The 20,166-nt window shown below is 39.7% G+C and overlaps 1 protein-coding gene across 1 annotated transcript in view; it reads left to right on the top strand.

Moving 5' to 3' along the window:
• Positions 1-5,846: 5,846 nt before the first annotated feature.
• Hao1 (hydroxyacid oxidase 1) overlaps positions 5,847-20,166 on the top strand; it is a 55,609-nt gene continuing 41,289 nt past the window's right edge. Inside the window, exons 1-2 of the mRNA XM_052181490.1 lie at positions 5,847-5,983; positions 11,368-11,519. Coding sequence (XP_052037450.1) covers positions 5,847-5,983; positions 11,368-11,519 — 289 coding nt within the window. The remainder of the gene's footprint in view (positions 5,984-11,367; positions 11,520-20,166) is intronic.

Genomic DNA, 20,166 nt, shown 5'->3' with positions numbered 1-20,166 from the left:
TCATTTCATTAGATGCTGAAAAAGCAATTGAAAAAATTCAGCATCCTTTCATTCTAAAAGTCTTGGAAAGAACAGGAATTCAAGGCCCATACCTAAACAGTTAAAGCAATATACAGTAAACCGGTAGCCAACATCAAACTAAATGGAGAGAAACTTGAAGCAATCCCACTAAAATGAGGGACTATGCAAAGCTGCACTCTCTCTCCATATCTTTTCAATATAGTACTTAAAGTACTAGCTAGAGCAATTACACAACATATGGAGGTCAAGAAGATACAAATTGGAAAGGAAGAAGTCAAATTATCACTATTTGTAGATGACATGATAGTCTACTTAAGTGACCTTTAAACCTCTGCCAGAGAACTCCTACAGCTGATAAACAACTTCAGCAAAATGGCTGGTTGTAAAATCAACTCAAGCAAATCAGTTGCCTTCCTATACTCAAAGGATAAGCAGGCTGAGAAAGAAGTTAGGGAAATGACACCCTTCACAATAGCCACAAACAATATAAAGTATCTTGGTGTGACTCTAACCAAACAAGTGAAAGATCTATATGACAAGAACTTCAGGTCTCTGAAGAAGGAAATCAAAGAAGACCTCAGAGAATGGAAAAATCTGCCATGCTCGTGGATTGGCAGGATTAATATAGTTAAAATGGCCATCTTGCCAAAAGCAATCTACAGATTCAATGCAATCCCCATCAAAATCCCAACTCAGTTCTTCAGAGTTACAAAAAGCAATTCTCAAATTCATCTGGAATAACATAAAAAAAACAGGATAGCTAAAACTATTCTCAACAACAAAAGAAATTGTGAGGGAATCAGTATTTCAGACCTCAAGCAATACTACAGAGCAATAGTGTTAAAAACTGCATGGTATTGGCACAGTGACAGGCAAGTGGACCAATGGAATAGAATTGAAGACCCAGAAATGAATCCACACACCTATAGTCAATTGATCTTCGACAAAGGAGCTGAAAACATCCAGTGGAAAAAAGATAGCCTATTCAACAAATGGCGCTGGTTCAACTGGAGATATGAATTGATACATTCATATCTCCTTGTATTAAACTCAACTTCAAGTGGATCAAGGATCTCCACGTAAAACCAGACACACTGAAACTAGTAGAAAAGAAACTGGGGAAAACCCTTGAGGACACGGGCACAGGAGAAAAGTTCCTGAACAAAACACCAATAGCTTATGCTCTAAGATCAAGAATTGACAAATGGGACCTCATAAAATTACAAAGTTCCTGTGAGGCAAAGGACACTGTCAAAAGGACAAAACGGCAACCAACAAATTGGGAAAAGATTTTCACCAACCCTACATCTGATAGAGGGCTAATATCCAATATATACAAAGAACTTAAGAAGTTAGACCCCAGGGAACCAAATAACCCTATTAAAAATGGAGTACAGATCCAAACAAAGTGTTTTCACCTGAAGAAATTCGGATGGCCGAGAAGCACCTTAAGAAATGCTCAACATCATTAGTCATTAGGGAAATGCAAATCAAAACAACCCTGAGATTTTACCTTACACCACTCAGAATGGCTAAGGTTAAAAACTCAGGAGACAGCAGGTGTTGGCAAGGATGTGGAGAAAGAGGAACACTCCTCTACTGCTGGTGGGGTTGTAAGATGGTACAATCACTTTGGAAATCAGTCTGGTGGTTCCTCAGAAAACTGGACATGACACTTCTGAGGACCCTGCTATACCTCTCCTGGGCATATACCCAATGGATTCCCTGGCATGCAATAAAGACACATGTTCCATTATGTTCATAACACCCTTATTTATAATAGCCAGAAGCTGGAAAGAACCCAGATATCCCTCAGTGGAGGAATGGATACAGAAAATGTGGTATATATACACAATGGAATACTACTCAACAATTAAAACAATGAATTCACAAACTTTTTAGGCAAATGGTTGGATCTGGAAATATCATCCTAAGTGAGGTAACCCAATCACAAAAGAATACACATGGAATGCAATCTCTGATAAGTGGATATTAATTAGCCCAGAAGCCCTGAATACCCAAGGCACAATTAGCATAACAAATGACTCCTATGAAGAAGTAAGGAGAGGGTCCTGATCCTGCAAAATCTTGATCTTGCATTGGATAGGAGTATCAGGACAGAGAAAAAGGAGAGAGGTGATTGGAGAATGGGTGGAGAGAAGAAGGTTTAAGGGACATATGGGGAGGTGGGAACTGGGAAAGGGGAAATCATTTGGAATGTAAACAAAGAATATAGAAAATAAAAATATATAATAATAAATTTTAAAAAAACTGCATCTTGGATAAAAGCATCCAGAGGATGCAGTGGTCTCGTTGGTTCCTCTGAGCTCAGGTTTTATTTTACTGGACATTTAGGAGCAGGTAAGTGTTCCTAAAGACAGGCTTGTGGCTTCGGAACTATAAAAGGGGTGGGGACAATATTATTGAAAGTTTTATTGTTTCACAAATGAGGCTGAAAAGTAAATTAAGTTTTATTAAGACTAGTATTAAAAAGTGAAAACTCAGAACTCCAGTGTTTTGGCCACTGTGAGTAAGAGGGCTTGAACATTTGTGTGGTCATCATCCTGATTCTCAGATTTGAGATCAGGGTTGCTATAGCTGCACACAAATGTACCCTCTATCCACATGAGTAAAAATTAAACTTGCATTGCCCATTCTCTCCTTAAGCAGCTTGTGCAGGTTTTCCATGGAAGTTTTACAGATTGTCTCTGGGAAAAAAAAAGTGTGATATTTAGACAGTTGTCAGGAATTAGAAGAGTCTGTTTTTAAACCCCACTGCTTTTTATTCCTAGCAACCAAGAATTTAATGAAATTATGTGAGGACTATGCATTTCACAGTTTACTTTTTAAGACATCACTCTCAATCCACCAGTGGCTTGCCACGGTACTGACAGAGAATGAAAGGTTGGCTTGTCAGTTGGTTTTAAAATTCAAGTCTCTTCCTTTATTCTCTTTCCTGCCCAAACCCTGGCTCTCAAACAGTTATTGTGTGTCATAGTCACAGGGATGGCTTGGTACAGTCCAGTTCTCTGTACCAGTGTCTCATCAGAGGCTGAGCCTGAAGATGCAAATGCTCATCTGGTATCGCGTTCCAGCTCTTGGTCCAGAATCATACTTTGAAAATCTCTGGCCCTGATTTCCCTTTGGTATCACTAGGATTTGGCCTGCTTAAATTTTATTAAACAGCACTAAACTGCCTCACCATCCTAGTTATGTAAGTTGCAAGGTACAAATAATAATTTTTAGCAGTTGTTGCAAAGGGCAGACTGTGTAAAGAAAAGGTTGTTTAATTTGCAAATTTTGAATCTGTTCTGAGCAAGAGTCAAAACTTTGATCGACTTTCTTAACGATCCTGTTAATTGTCAAACTGGGGCAGTTAAGGCTCCTTTGATCAACTTTCATAAAGATCCTGGTAACTGCAAGGCTGGAATCCTCACCCATCAAAGCAACACAGTTGGCCCATTCTCAGAGCAATTTTAAAATGAAAAATTTCACGTTTTTTTTTCCGTGCTGCTTTTATTCTTTGGTGAGGGTTGTTGGAGATTGACCCTTGCAATTGTAGTTTTCATATGTTATTTATACTGATGCCTGAACCATTGGGAAACATTGCAATATGCCTAGGTACCAATCCAAACAGTAAATCATTGATAAACCAAACAAATTTCCGTTGATGCAATCAAAACTCTGTTTCCCAAAAAACAGTTTCAAGCTTATATTCATTACTGGTTTCATTTCCATTCTTCTCAGTCTATTATCAGGGACCCATTCTTCTTGACTTCTCGTTGCTTTCTCCAGACTAGCAACTAGTAATTTGTCTCCTGCTGCTCTCCGTGACTATGGTTGTGAGGATTTTGCATGGCAGTTGACTGGGCTCCATGTGTCTCCTGTGCTTTCAGGTCCAAACTAAGCTGTGGATCACACAGTGAAGTTCTGGTGATCCATTTTTCTCCTTGGATGCTTTCCCATCTACATATATATTTAGAGTTTTTTTTAAACCCAGTATAAAATATGTGGATTTTACACTGAATCCCATTCACTCAATGGAGCTTCTTAAAGCATGAGCTAAAACAGTTCTTCAAAGAGTCTGGCTACCTAAAGATTGTTGTTGGATGGCAATTCTCACGAGAGTGCATAAAATATCTTGAACTAAACAAATAACTTTTCAAATGGAGTAACATGAGTTCAGAACAGCAAAAGTCTTCTGGAAGCCAAGGAAGCTCATACACTTTCTCATACACTTTCAAGACTCTGCTGATATAATTGAGATTAAGACAGCCATTAGTTTTTTTTTTTTTTTTTAAAAATTCAACAAAGTTAGAAGATGCGAATGGGGGTATGTTTGCTCAATATCTGCTATATTGCTTTCTCTTTGATCTAAAAAGAATTGCTGATACTAACACCTCAAAAGGAAAAGTTGTTTATTCTGGTCCATGTTTTTTTTTTTTGTCCCATGCATTTGGGCACGGCATCACAATGACAGGTAACAGAAGAGCTAGTCATTTCTGGCAGGCAGTAAGTAGAGAGAAGAGGACAGATGCTACAAGATAGTACTAAGGACCTTTCTTCCACGATTGACTTCTTCTTGTTATTCTCTGACTCCTAAAGTTTCCAGAACCGTTCATACAATCATCTGGGGATCAAGCATTTAACATACGGATTTATAGTGGATATCTCATATTAAAAAAACAACTCATTCTGTGTACTGTAATTTCATTGATAAGATATCCTTTACATCTCCCCATAGATTTGGTATTAATAATTCTTAGTTTGGGTTTTGTCAAAATAGTACTGTCAGAAAAGTGTTCAGTGGAGACCAGTCAGCACATGTTGTAGGCACCTGGAGCCTGGAATACAAGATGCAGACTGGAGAGTAATTTTACCTGAGGAAGGAATTATCATGGCTTATGCTTCACTTCTTTAACTTCTTTGCTGAGGTCCCTTTCAGAGCACCGACCCCTTCCCCAGATTCCACGATACTTAGGGTACCACTTGGATCGGAAAGTAAGGCTCCAAGTTCAAGAGAGAAAGTTCTTTCAGACTTATGCATTTGGAATTTAACTGTTGAACAGCTGCAGGGTAGCCCACAGTGTGGTCTACTGGGTTGAAATCCAGGCATGACTCGGGTCAACTCTATTGCTCTTCTAGCCATGCATTGCTCACCCAAATATTCTCCAGGTATCCCACAACAAGGAGGGATTTTATATTGACTACAAAGTCATTTAGTGTGGCACTGCCCTCTATCACTCCAAGAGCTATTAAAAAAAAAAAAACAAACTTGGATTTTAGCAATAGTGCTTTCTGTATTAAAGCCAAATATTTATGATCGGGTCAAATTTATATTATAGAGAAGTTCTGCAGTCAGTGGATAATGGATTTACCCTATAACCTTTTGTGTTGGTTTTGTATGGCGTGTGTATTATAGAAGCATAGAAGGGAATGAGGAGGGAGCTCTTCGGGTGTGCCAAGGCAAAGTGTAAAGGTATGGAGTGCTGGAGGACCGAGCCTGATGGGGAAGTAAACCAATAGTGACTTCATGCCACCCCTTAGCGCTTTTCCCTACTTTGACAACGTGACCAACCCTACCCATTTCTGCTACCTCCCCAGCTCTAACTATGTGTGCTTCTGGTACAGTGGGTGGCTAGCCTGCAAATGAAATGTCAAAGTCTAGGCATACAATGTTTGCTCATTTGATGTAAGCAAGAGAGAATTAAATATGAACTTTGGCAAAAGTCTATTAATAATTGACAAATAACGGGATTGCCTGGGCATAGAAAGCAACCCACAAAACCCCTCCAGAATTTCTAAGGTTGTTACACCCTGCCACGATGTTGCCTCGGCTGGTCTGCATCAGCGATTATGAACAGCATGCCCGAGCAGTGCTTCAGAAGTCAGTATATGATTATTACAAGTCCGGGGCAAATGATCAGGAGACTTTGGCTGATAATATCAGAGCATTTTCTAGGTAAGAAACTTTGTTACTTAAACTTGTGTTTTTATATCACACAAAAACATTGCATGGGAAGGAAATGTAGTTTTGTGTGATGGTGTGAAAATGCTTGCTTGGATTTGTGCTTAATAGAGTAGAGCATTTCCAGCATGTGAGAAATCTTGATGTCTTAAAGCCTGGTGGCAAAAGTGAGCGGCATCTTTTATTCAACTGCGGCAGTAATTAATTTAACTATACACACAAATTGTCATAAATGCTGATGGCTCCACTTGCTTCGAATTAGAGTGTGACAGAATGCCTATGTTGATAGCCTAGGACAGCTTTAAATGCAACCACCACCCTATCCAGTTGAACCTGATAAGATTATTGCTTCCCATGTTCCCATCCTGTTGGCTTTCCCCGTTATCATTCATTTTGATTATGGGTTGCCTACACTTTCACTTCAGATTGCAATAAGTCTGTGTAGCATCTATCTTTCACGCTTGCTGTCTCACACCTCCTGTAAAGTGCCTCATCTCTCTTCCTACATTATTTTCCCAGGCTTTCATATTTCACACACAAGACAGTAGGTGCTTTCTTTTTTGTGGTAAAAACAGAAAATAAGATAACTTTAAATGGGTATGTTTTCTTTCTTTCTTCTTTTTTTCCCCTTAGCCAAGTAGCTGAGAGGGCTTTCCCACCTCTCACTCCTTCCGTGCCATTCCCCTTGCACTGTAGTCCTGAGTGATGGCCGTGGGCAACAAGGTTCTCCATTTATGATCTCTCAGTTTCTCATAGAAACTGACAGAAAATATGCACGGGTAGAAAATCTGCCTTCTTTCCTATTTCTTCTTTGATCTAGAGAAAAACCACTCAGCATCACCTTTATATTTCTGATGAGGAGAAATTAAATCATTATAATCAGGGCAGTTTCTTGTTGGCCGTGGCCATGTTACCCACAGGTTGATAGCAGAGCATGGGTGGTCGTAGCGTGAAGGGCAGGATGTCTTCCCAACGTCTGAAGTCCTTGATCAGGCTTTTTCTGAATCCTTCCTGAACACACAAGTGCTGGGAGCGTTGTAGATGGGGAGCTGGTTAATAATGCAGAAGCTTAGAGGTCTGAACTTTACCAAATTATTATTATTATTATTATTATTATTATTATTATTTACTTTTTCTACATTTCCTGCTCTTGTAAATGTTCCTTCTTGGGTTTATGCCGCTGTGTTCTCCAGGTAAATAGATTTCCTGCGTCTTCTCCTTAAGCAAAATCTTAGTTCTACTGGGTTTTTATAGCCAAAGACTTCCATGCCCTTGACTGATGTATAGGGCTGAATACATGTACAATGTATCTGAGCATTGCTGCTGGTAGTCACCAACTCCATTTCAAAGCAGCCTTCTCTACCCTTTTAGACACCTCAGCTTATATGGTCCAACATATTAACATATTGATAGTCCCATTCAAGAACTCTATGTGGTATCAATCTGGCCCTTCACAGCAGGCTGGCCTGAGACTTATAGTCATCCCCTCAGCTCTACTTCCTGAGAGCTACAGGAATATGCCAACATTCAGGATATCTGATTGAATTATAGTTTGAACTATTTCACAGATAATATTGCTACAAGGCGGGGACCCAACAATGATAAAGGTAGAAAGTTCTTACCAACAGACAGTCACATTTCAGCAACTACACATTGACTTAGCTACCATAATCTAATGGGTAGAGATGGTATAAAATACTCCCCAAACATAAGAGAAGGAACAAAGAACACTAAGGCAGACTGCATTGATGACCTGATGACCCTAGAAATGCTAGAAACTTTCTGATAAAACTTGTTGTCCAAGTTTTTACCAACCATAATAGTCTCTTGGCTTCTGTGAAGTCTATAGACCTCCCAAACGAAAACCATCCTAAGTGTAGACTAAACTCCATGCTACATATAATGCAACTGAGAAAGACAAATGCCATTATCTTTTATGAAACTTGATGTTTTTTTTTTCTTTCTTTAAAGAAGTAAAAAGGCATTGAACAAAGTTCTTCAAAGGACAAAGTTCTGGTTCTTCATGTTTGTACTCCAACAAATATCAGGTGTGATCCCCTCTCTGAAATCTCAACTCCTCCCTTGCTTTGTAGGTCTCTGCAAAACCCATAATCCTTTGATTTGTTCTATTGAGCTGGTCATGTGCAAATAAGAGAATTTCTGCTGACTTTGGTAGCATTGGCTTAATAGCCAGGAGGAAGTCACCTTGAGGCTTCTTATTCTGTTTCAAATAAAGGCTACAAAACAATCAGAGAAAGGTCAGGGCATTTCAAAGGCATTTGTGAAGTTCATCCCCTTTTCTTCTTACCTGTATCTGGGAGCATCCTCACCAGCACTGTCCATCAGCATGCTGATCTGACAACCACATTTTAGAGTTCTGGAAACTTAGGCCACTTGTGTGACCCACAACTAGCTAGAGATGTTTCTTGGTCTGACTTGGCATTAGCATTATCATGACCAGAAATAATATCATGAAAGGACAACTAAATTTAACCACCCAGAGGAATGAAATTCTCTGTTGCAAATATGTAAGAACAAGGCAAAGTTTAGAATGCCAAGCTCCTTCATTTTGAATAGCCTGACCTGACTCGGGCTCATTTGAAAAAGTATACTACACCATTTCTTTTACACACTGACGTAAAGGAGCCTCCCTACTCAGGTTTGTCACACACTCTGGCTTTTTCTGAAGGTATTCCTGATGGAAACTTTCTCCACAGTTTGATTATTAAGTAGGATCATGACTTCAGAAGTGGAAGCTGCCCCCTTCCTGAGGCATCTTGATTGACACTGACAAAAGGAAGGTTTCAGGCCAACTCTCTGACAGATTAAGAGCTGTGCTAGACTCAGTTTGCTATTTGGGAAACATTTACAAACTTGCTAGTGGTATTTTTAGTATTATGTAAGCAGAACTGTCACATCATCTCTCCATTGATACATGAAAAAAGTGAGGAAGGGGCGTTTTTAATTATTTGCTTTAAATTTGTGGAGAGAAAAGTTAAGATGAAGAAACCAGGTTGTTTGCCATGTGATAAGTGGGCATAAGGCTTCAGTACTATGGAAGTTATGATATTTCAGGGAATAGTTAATTTGAGGGAGTATGTGTCTCTCATGAGTTTTTGATTATTTAGAACCTAAGCCTTTGTTCTATGTGAAGTGTAGGCTAAAAGTCCTGTTGTAATGTCCTTTGTTAATTTTGGTTTTTAAAAAAGGTTTATTACTCAGTGGTCCAACTGTTCTCTCCATCTTCACAGGCTCTTCCCAAAGTAGATACCAGTGAAGGCAACATAAGGCTATGACAACGAGTTGTTTGTTGTATAACTGAGGTGATAGCCATTTAAATTTGGGGGAGTTTGGGGTAAGAGTCATAAATTCTTCGAAACTATCTTGCAAAGTTATTGTTATTTGTAAAACACCAAAACCTGCAGGATACTTTCCAAGACATACACTTCCCCCGACGTACATTTAATTTACTTAATTTTGCCCAGAAATGGAGAGGTTGAAGAGTCTCTGTAATATTTGCAACAGAAAATGTATTTGATTGAAAAAATGTGAGCATGCAATTATTAAGGTGACTGCGCCACCAAGTGGACAAGTGTAAGGCTGTTGTTTATTGACAGAAGGAGCCTTGGTTTGTAAATGGGTCACATTACAATTGTACCTTTTATATATGCACACGCATATACACTTGTGCAGGAACACACATACACACACATGGGGGAGAGCGGCTGGAGAGAGACAGAGAGAGAGAGAGAGAGAGAGAGAGAGAGAGAGAGAGAGAGAGAGAGAGAGAGAGAGAGAGCATTGATGTCCCACAGTGTTGTGTGTCCTCATAAAGTCTTCCATTGTCTTTTTACTCATACGTAAATATTAATATTAATGCCTTTCAAAGCTGGTGTGTCTGTCCCCACTATTAAAATCTCTTCCTCTCATTCTAACAACACTCTTAGAGATGACTGGTAATGAAAATTCCTTCCATGGCCTCTGCCTCTCCCCCTTCACATTGGAGATGAAAGCATCGTGCTGTGAGTGTCCAAGCTGAGGAACAGATTTCCAGGAACAGTACATGTGGTGTGATGGAAAATGATGACAATTATGATGGTCAAAGAATGACTTAGGGAGAAAGCAACCAACCAACCAGCTTAGGAACCATATGCTAAACTTCTTTATCACCTCATTCAGGAATGGCTTGTTTTAGTTTACTGTGTGAGAAATGTTAGATTGCAGAGTTCTAGCAGGTCCTCAAGGTAGAACTGCTGCTAGTGCTGCTGCTAGTGCTGCTCTTCCTCTTCCTCCCCCAGAGAAAACAGGTTTTATTCAAAGACGGGCTTTCCCCTCATTTCTCCAATATGAAGTCACTCTTCACTATATTTACAAGAACAATCTCAACCTCATTAGAATTAGAGTTAAATCTAAAACATCAACATACAAGGCTGTTGGTCAGGCTTGTATGTATGCCTAAACAAGGTATTTATTTTAATAATGCCCAGTCTTGCTCTGCCTGCCATGAGGAGAGTAATTGACATAAGCAAATGGGAAATATACTCGTAGGAAAGATACGTTAGTCTCCAACAAGATTCGCGGATACAAATTGGCTTAATAACTTCTGTTCTGACTTTGAGGAATCACAAAAAAACATTTACAATAATTTTCAAGAATTAAAAATTTTAGCTTCTATTAACTATTCCAAGGAAAGGGCTTGGCTAACAAAACCAGGGACCAAAGGTTTAACTCTTCTGTTATATTCATTTGCAGTGGACATAGCATTTAGTTAATAACTTTGAAGGAAATACTCATAATTTTAAAAGCAATTGCCTTGAACTACTCTCTCCTACAGAAGGAAGACCCATACCTTCTCCAATCTGAATATAACCTCTAGAACTTTGTATATCATCGTCTAGATCTGGGGACAGTAAAATAAGATCTACATTCACCCCAAAGCCTTTAAGTGGATGTTCATAGTGACTTTGTTTATCATCGATACAAAATTGAAATATCCTAAGTATACCCCAGTAGTGAATACACAACTAAGGTTCCCTCCAGGAGGTGAAATGGATCAGCCCAATGGTACAAGTTGGGCCGTACCAGCACCAGCACAGGTGGCTATCAAGGACACCATGTCAGGCTCAAAAGACTGTCTACTGTATGAATCCATCATATGAAACTCTTACAAAGCAGAAATAGGAGGATGGAAAAGACAGACCAAAGTTTGTCAGAGGATTGAGGTAGGGAGAAAATTTTACTATGCAAGGAAAGGATTTGGCCTGATTGAAAAAAAAAATATTATTTTCTCTTTTAAAATAAAATATGTTAAAGTCTTGGTTATACTTTTGAAATTCTAAAGTTACATTTATTCATATTGATATTATTTTAAATTCCAGATGGAAGCTCTATCCACGGATGCTTCGCAACGTTGCTGACATCGATCTGTCAACTTCTGTTTTAGGACAGAGAGTCAGCATGCCAATATGTGCTGGGGCAACTGCCATGCAGTGCATGGCTCATGTGGATGGGGAGCTGGCCACTGTCCGAGGTAGGCGAAGAGAGACAAATAGAGGCTCCCTCCTCTAACACTCTTCCCAGGATGCTTTTGTTTAAAATAATTACATTTCCTTAATTCTTTTAACTTTTTAGTTTTCAATTTTTTTATAGATTTTTATTCGATATTTTCTTTATTTCCATTTCAAATGTTATCCCCTTTCCTAGTCCCCCGCCCACGGGGTCCTCCTATCCTATCCCTTCTCCACCTGCTCCTTCTATGAGGGTGTTCCCCCCACCCACCCACCGATGGTTTCACCATTAATTTTCTAGCTTTTGGTTCAGGGTAAGATCCTGTCTATGTGCTTGGGATTCTTCTGCAAAGAAACAGCAATCAGACTAGTAGTTGTTGTATTCAGCTGCTGTGTGTGTGTGTGGAGGGGGTGCCCACAAAAATTATACATATAAACACCTGATGCAGAATAGTGCTCATCTAATAATTTTTGTTTTATGTGTAGTGATATCAAGGTCTCTAAAATTGGAGATCTGAGAACTAGTTTGCCCAAGATTATAGATCTTGAGTAGCGGATGTGGGATTATTCCAAACAAATGATTTACATACTGAGAGAACAAAGGAAGAGACCTAGTTGGCTCTCTTTTCTTCTACAGTAGTGGAACTTGCTTCTGCTTTATGGGTGGATTCTTTTTCCAATAGAGCATTTCCCACTGTCTCAGGAAGGAGCGAATAGGAAAGGAAAAAGACAACAAAGAAATTTCACTCCATGTCTAATAGATTAATTCCTAGTTCCCTAGCAACACTGAATATGTGAAAGGCTATGTATAGACCTCTGCACATTCTGCTTTACAGATGAAGAAGTGTGGCTGAGGAATCATGTTTGACATCTTTTCATGTAGGGCAGGAAAGAAATGAAGGGCCAAAAGAACATGAACTCAATGCTATTGTAAAACCTTTTAAAACTGAGAATTAAGAATCAAATGGCTCTACCTTCTTGATTAAAATGACTCCCACAGAACTCTGCCAAGAACATCAAACTTTTACTTTGACACAAAAAGGTTGTACTGCATAAGCTTAGGTCAGAGACTGGCAGAATCCTTAATGCTGGAGAGGTACAGCTGAGTGCTCTCAGAGCCCCAGGGCCTTGGTTTTGGTCCAGAAAGACACAGCCCCTGGGATGGAGGTGATGGAAGGTGGGAGACCAGATTAAATGAGTGTAGATGGTTAGGTCTATTTAAAGAAACTTAGGGCAACAAAACAAACCTGGAGAGATGGGCATGTTGGATTATAATTTGAATGCACCAAAATTTCCATAAATATCAAAAGGAAATATTCCATAGGATATCGTAATTTTTTGAGGAATTGAAGATAATTGAGAACATTAGTAAAGAACTTCTGGGAGAGGCGGCAGCGGCAGCTACCTCAGCAGCAGCTTGTCCAGTGGAAGGGCCATCAGCAGTGGAACCAAGGTGACAGGGTCCCGGCAGGCCCTGTGCCCCCTACCACTGACCATTGCTGGCCAGCTGGGCTGCAAGCAGCGGCGGATTTACAGCACCTTTCACCGCTCTGAAGCCACATCAGAACACTGCCTCCTGCCAGTCAGTTATGAGAGACTCTCCACCATCTTGGCTCTCAGACGCCAGAGAGAGGCCAACATTGCCGGGGTCTAAGCCCGACAGGCGTTGGCCTGCACCCAGGCCCTGGGTTGTTAAGGGGGCCATCGGTGTGCCAACCTGGCCAGGCAGTCTGTCCCAGCAGGTGCGCTGCCATTTTGGCTTCGGGACGCCAGAGAGTTCAAGCAGGCAAAGCCAGCTAACACTCATAGCCTGAGGCTAACATAGCGGGGGGGGGGGGGGGGGTGGGGGGGGTGGGGGGGTGGGGGGGGTGGGGTGGGTGGGTGTCTAAGCCTGACAGGCCTTGGACTGCCCCCAGGCCCTGGGCTGTCCTGTGGGCCATCACTTTCAGGGAGCACACGCAGGCTGCCATCTTGGCTACCAGACAGAACCAGTTAACAGTCATAGCCTGAGGTGAACATTGCTTGGGTCTAAACCTGCCAGGCTTTTGCCTAGACTCAGGGCCTGAGCAGCTAGGCTAGCCTTGTGTGCACCAAGCCAATTGGGGGAATGGCTGCCCGGCAGTGATCAGTACTCTGCTGATTCCTGCAGAAAAGGTCCCCGCAGCATACACCATCAGCACTCCCTGAAGGAGCAAACGGGCACCACCTGGTTCACAGACACAATCTGGGGCAAGGCACACTAGGGCTCCAAGGAGGAGGGCAGCACATCAGCAATCTGTGACAAGGGAGACCCAGCCATCCAGTGTTGCGGAAATAGCCCTACAGTCTCACAGGAGGCTCAAACGTCAGCCAGAGACAAGACCAACTAACTTCCGAGATAACAAGATGGCAAAGGGCAAGCGTAGGAATGCTACTAACAGAAATCTAGGCAATATGGCAGTGTCTGAACCAAACTCTCCAACATCAGCAAGTCCTGGATACGCCTACACTCCAGAAAAACAAGATTTGGATTTAAAATCACTGGTCATGATGCTGCTAGAAGAACACAAAAAGGACATAAATGAAACTCTTAAAGAAATACTGGGGAACATGAATACGCTAGAAATCCATATAATGGAAACACAAAAATCACTTAAAGAAATTCAGGAGAATAAGGCTCAAGAGATAGAAGCCAATGAAGAAGAAACAAAAAAAGACTTAAAGAAATGCAGGAGAAAGTGAGTCAAATGGCAGAAGTCATGAAAGAGGAAACACAAAAATCTCTTAAAAAAATTAAAGGAAAACACAAACAAATGAAGGAACTGAGCAAAACCACCCTAGATCTTAAAACAGAAGTAGAAACAATTAAGAAATCACAAAGGGAGACAACTTTGGAGATAGAAAACCTTGGGAAGAAATCAGGAGCCATAGATGCAAATATCAACAACAGAATACAAGAGATGGAAGAATCTCAGATGCTGAAGATACCATAGAAACCATTGACTCAACAGTTAAAGAAAATGCAAAATGCAAAAAGCTTGTATCTCAGAACATCCAGGAAATCCAGGACTCAATGAGAAAACCAAACCTAAGGATTATAGGTATAGATGAGAGTGAAGATTTACAACTGAAAGAGCCAGCAAATATCTTCAACAAAATTGTGGAAGAAAACTTCCCTAACTTAAAGAGAGAGATGCCCATGAATATACAAGAAGCCTACAGAACTCCAAACAGACTGGACCTGAGCAGAAATACCTCCTGTCACATAATAATCAAAACCCCAAATGTACTAAACAAAGAAAGAATATTAAAAGCAGTAAGAGAAAAAGGCCAAGTAACATATAAAGGAAGACCTAACAGAATCACACCAGACTTCCCACCAGAGGCCAGGAAAGCTAGAAGATCCTGGGGCAGATCTTATGCAGACTCTAAGGGAACACAAATGTCAGCCAAGACTACTATACCCAGCAAAACTTTCAATCACCATAGATGGAGAAAGCAAGACAAAACCAAATTTACACAGTATCTTTCCACAAACCCAGCTCTACAAAGAATAATAGGAGGAAAACTCCAATACAAAGAGGGAAACTACCCCCTGGAAAAAGCAAGATAGTAGCCTTCTTTCATCAAACCCAAAAGAAAATAACCATTCAAATATAAAAATAATATCAAAAATGACAGGAAGTAATAATCACTATTCCTTAATATCGCTTAACATCAATGGACTCAATTCCCCAATAAAAAGACATAGATTAACAGACTGGATAAGGAAACAGGACCCTACATTTTGCTGCATACAGGAAACACACCTCAGTTTCAAAGACAAATACTACCTTAGAGTAAAAGGTTGGAAGACAATTTTACAAGCCTATGGTCTCAGGAAACGAGCCGGAGTAGCCATTCTAATATCAGCTAAAATTGACTTTCAACCTAAAGTCATCAAAAGAGACATGGAAGGACACTTCTTGATGGTCAAAGGAAAAATCCACCAAGAAGAACCTTCAATTCTGAACATCTATGCGCCAAATGCAAGGGCACCCTCATTTGCAAAAGAAACTTTACTAAAGCTCAAAGCACACATAGCACCTAACACAATAATTGTGGGGGACTTCAACATTCTACTATCCTCAATGGACCGATCAGGAAAACAGAAACTAAACAGGGACACAGTAAAACTAATTGAAGCTTTGGACCAATTGGATTTGACTGATATTTATAGAACATTTCACCCTAAAGCAAAAGAATATACCTTTTTCTCGGCACCTCATGGTACCTTCTCCAAAATCGACCATATAATTGGTCACAAGACAGACCTCAACAAATATAAGAAGATCAAACTAATCCCATGCCTCCTATCAGATCACTATGGAATAAGAGTGGTTTTCAACAGCAACAAAAACAATAGAAAGCTCACATACACATGGAGGCTGAACAATATTCTACTCAATCACACCTTGGCCAAAGAAGGAATAAAGAAAGAAATCAGAGACTTTTTAGAATTTAATGAAAATGAAGGCACAACATACCCAAATCTTTGGGACACAATGAAAGCAGTGCTAAGAGGAAAAGTAATAGCCCTGAATGCCTCCAAAAAGAAATAGGAGAGAGCATACACTTACAGCTTAATAGAACATGTGAAAGCTCTGGAACAAAAAGAAGCTACTTCACCCAGGAGGAGTAGAAGGCAGGAAATCATCAAATTCAGGGCTGAAATCAATCAAGTGGAAACAAAGAGAACCATACAAAAGAATCAACGAATCCAGGAGCTGGTTCTTTGAGAAAATCAACAAGATAGATAAACCCTTAGCCAGACTGACCAAAGGGCACAGAGAAAGTATTAAGTTAAAAAAAATTAGAAATGAAAAGGGGGATATAACAACAGAAACTGGGGAAATTCAAAAAAATCATCAGATCCTACTACAAAAGCCTATACTCAACACAACTGGAGAATCTGGAGGAAATGGACAATTTCCTAGACAGATACCAAATACCAAAATTAAATCAGGACCAAATAGATCATCTAAACAGTCCCATAACCCCTAAAGAAATAAAAGGGGTCATAGAAAGTCTTCCAACCAAGAAAAGCACAGGGTCAGATGGTTTCAGTACAGAATTCTATAAGACCTTCAAAGAAGACCTAACATCAATACTCTTCAAACTATGCCACAAAATAGAAACAGAAGGCACACTACCCAACTTGTTCTACAAAGCCACAATTACGCTGATAACAAAACCACACAAAGATCCAACAAAGAAAGAGAACTTCAGACCAATTTCCCTTATAAACATGGATGCAAAAATACTCAACAAAATTCTTGCCAACCAAATCCAAGAACACATAAAAACAATCATCCACCATGATCAAGTAGACTTTATCCCCCAGGGATGCAGGATTGGTTCAATATAAGGAAATCCATCAGTGCAATCCACTACATAAACAAACTCAAAGAAAAAAAAACACATGGTCATTTCATTGGATACTGAAAAAGCATTTGACAAAATTCAGCATCCTTTCATACTTAAACTCTTGCAAAAAGCAGGAATTCAAGGCCCATACCTAAACATAGTAAAAGCAATATACAGCAAACCAGTAGCCAGCATCAAACTAAATGGAGAGAAACTTGAAGCAATCCCACTAAAATCAGGGACTAGACAGGGCTGCCCCCTTTCTCATTATCTTTTCAATATTGTACTTGAGGTACTAGCTCAGGCAATTAGACAACATAAGGAGGTCAAAGGGATACAAATTGGAAAGGAAGAAGTCAAATTATCACTATTTGCAGATGATATGATAGTCTACTTAAGTGACCCAAAAAACTCTACCAGAGAACTCCTACAGCTGATAAACAAGTTCAGCAAAGTGGCAGGTTATAAAATCAACTCAAGCAAATCAGTGGCCTTCCTATACTCAAAGGATAAGCAGGCTGAGAAAGAAATTAGGGAAATGACACCCTTCACAATAGCCACAAACAGTATAAAGTACCTTGTGGTCACTCTTACAAAACATGTGAAAGATCTGTATGACAAGAACTTCAAGACTCTGAAGAAGGAAATGGAAGAAGACCTCAAAAAATGAAAAAATCTCCCAGGCTCATGGATCGGCAGGATTAATATAGTTAAAATGGCCATTTTGCCAAAAGCAATATACAGATTCAATGCAATACCCATCAAAATCCTAATTCAGTTCTTCATAGAGTTAGAAAGAGCAATGCTCAAATTCATCTGGAATAATAAAAAACCCAGTATAGCTAAAACTATTCTCAACAACAAAAGAAATTCTGGGGGAATCAGTATCCCTGACCTCAAGCAATACTACAGAGCAATAGTGTTAAAAACTGCATGGTATTGGTACAGTGACAGGCAGGCAGATCAATGGAACAGGATTGAAGATCCAGAAATGAACCCACACACCTATGGCCACTTGATCCTCGACAAAGGAGCTGAAAATATCCAATGGAAAAAAGATAGTCTTTTCAACAAATGGTGCTGGTTCAACTGGAGGTCAGCATGCAGAAGAATGAGAATTGATCCATCTTTATCTCCTTGTACTAAGCTCAACTCCAAATGGATCAAGGACCTCCACATAAAGCCAGACACTCTGAAGCTAATAGAAAAGAAACTGGGGAAGACCCTTGAGGACATTGGTACAGGGGGAACAGAACACCAATAGCATATGTTCTAAGAGCAAGAATTGACAAATGGGACCTCATCAAATTACAAAGTTTCTGTAAGGCAAAGGGCACCATCAAAAGGACAAATAGGCAACCAACAAATTGGGAAAAGATCTTCACCAACCCTACATCAGATAGAGGGCTAATATTCAATATATACAAAGAACTCAAGAAGTTAGACCCCAGAAAACCAAATAACCCTATTAAAAATGGGATACAGAGCTAAACAAAGAATTTTCACCTGAAGAACTTCGGATGGCTGAGAAGCATCGTAAAAAAATGCTCAACTTCATTAGTCATTAGGGAAATGCAAATCAAAACAACCCTGAGATTTCACCTTATATCAGTCAGAATGGCTAAGATTAAAAATTAAAAATTCAGGAGACAGCAGGTGTTGGTGAGGATGTAGAGAAAGAGGAACACTCCTCCACTGCTGGTGGGGTTGAAAACTGGTACAACCACTTTGGAAATCAGTCTGGTGGTTCCTCAGAAAACTAGGTATGACACTTCTGGAGGACTCTGCTATACCACTCCTGGGCATATACCCAGAGGATTCCCCAGCATGCAATAAGGACATGTGCTCCACTATGTTCATAGCAGCCCTATTTATAATAGCCACAAGCTCGAAAGAACCCAGGTATCCCTCAACAGAAGAATGGATGCAAAAAATGTGGTACATATACACAATGGAGTACTATTCAGCCATTAGAAATAATGAATTCATGAAATTCTTAGACAAATGGTTGGAGCTGGAGAACATCATACTAAGTGAGGCAACCCAGTCTCAAAAGATGAATCATGGTACGCACTCACTAATAAGTGAATATTAGCCTAGAAAATTGGAATACCCAAAACATAATTCACATATCAAATGATGTACAAGAAGAACGGAGGAGTGGCCCCTGGTTCTGGAAAGACTCAGTGTAGCAGTATAAGGTAAAACCAGAACAGGGAAGTGGGAAGGGATGGGTGGGAGCACAGGGGGAGAGAAGGGGGCTTATGTGACTTTCAGGGAGTGGGGGGGGCTGAAAAGGGGAAATCATTTGAAATGTAAATAAAAAAATATCGAATAGAAAAAAGGAAATAGTTGAGAAAATAAGAGGCCTCAAAGGGGTATTGTTCACTCGATATCAATAGCCCTCGCAGAAGAAAATGATACAAAGACAAAAGCTAGAAAATAAATTCATGAATGGATACAAGAGTCAACTAATATGCAAAGTAATATGTCATTACCATGTATCTTATTTTCTGAATGTCAGATTATTAACATTGTGATGTCTAGTGTGATTTGGAAGAAATATTCAGTTTCCAACATGGATCAGAAGAATAGAAAGCAAGGAATATAAGAAATAATACGGCAGTCTGTATCAAAGACTTTTAGATGTGAATTCTACATGATGCTGTAGTTTTAAAAAAAATGATTTGTATAAGAATTCCCATGATTTTAACTTCATCAACAGACATTAGAGGAATTGACTTCTAATTAGAGATACCAAAGAAAAAATGGCAAACAGACCAAAAGAAACAAAATTTTGCAAATGGTACAGAATTGATTATTATCTCTGTCTTGTGTCTCTTAAAAAAATCTGTCTTTCCTTTTCTTTTTTTCTCTTTTTCATCTTTTGATAAGAATTTGTTGTATATCTCCACGTGATCCTACTGCCTCAGCCTCCTGACTGCTGGGATTACAGTTATAATAGCTACCACACTTGAATCATTTCAGTTAGCAGTTACAATTGGTAGTAAGGCACACAATTTCATCATTTTATTAGTGGGCAGAAACAATGTTAGGGAGACTGTGTTGCAAGATGGAGATGCTTTTCGTAATTTACTAGTTTTTCAAAGTGGTGAGTGGGAGATTACTTCTGTGTTTTAGCCCATCCTTCTGAACTATATTTGAATTATTGTTCAAGAAGCAAACAATGGAAAAGAGATTTGAAAGAGGAGACAGAACCAGAAAGCAATTCAGAGGACAGAAGAGAGGGGAGCAAGTAGAACAATGGGCAGAGCTCTCCTGGTA

The sequence above is a fragment of the Apodemus sylvaticus genome, chromosome 5 (genome assembly GCF_947179515.1).
Source record: "Apodemus sylvaticus chromosome 5, mApoSyl1.1, whole genome shotgun sequence".
Classification (NCBI taxonomy): Eukaryota; Metazoa; Chordata; class Mammalia; order Rodentia; family Muridae; genus Apodemus; species Apodemus sylvaticus.
Note: the sequence above shows the minus strand (reverse complement) of the source record. Positions and strands in the feature narration are given on the sequence as shown.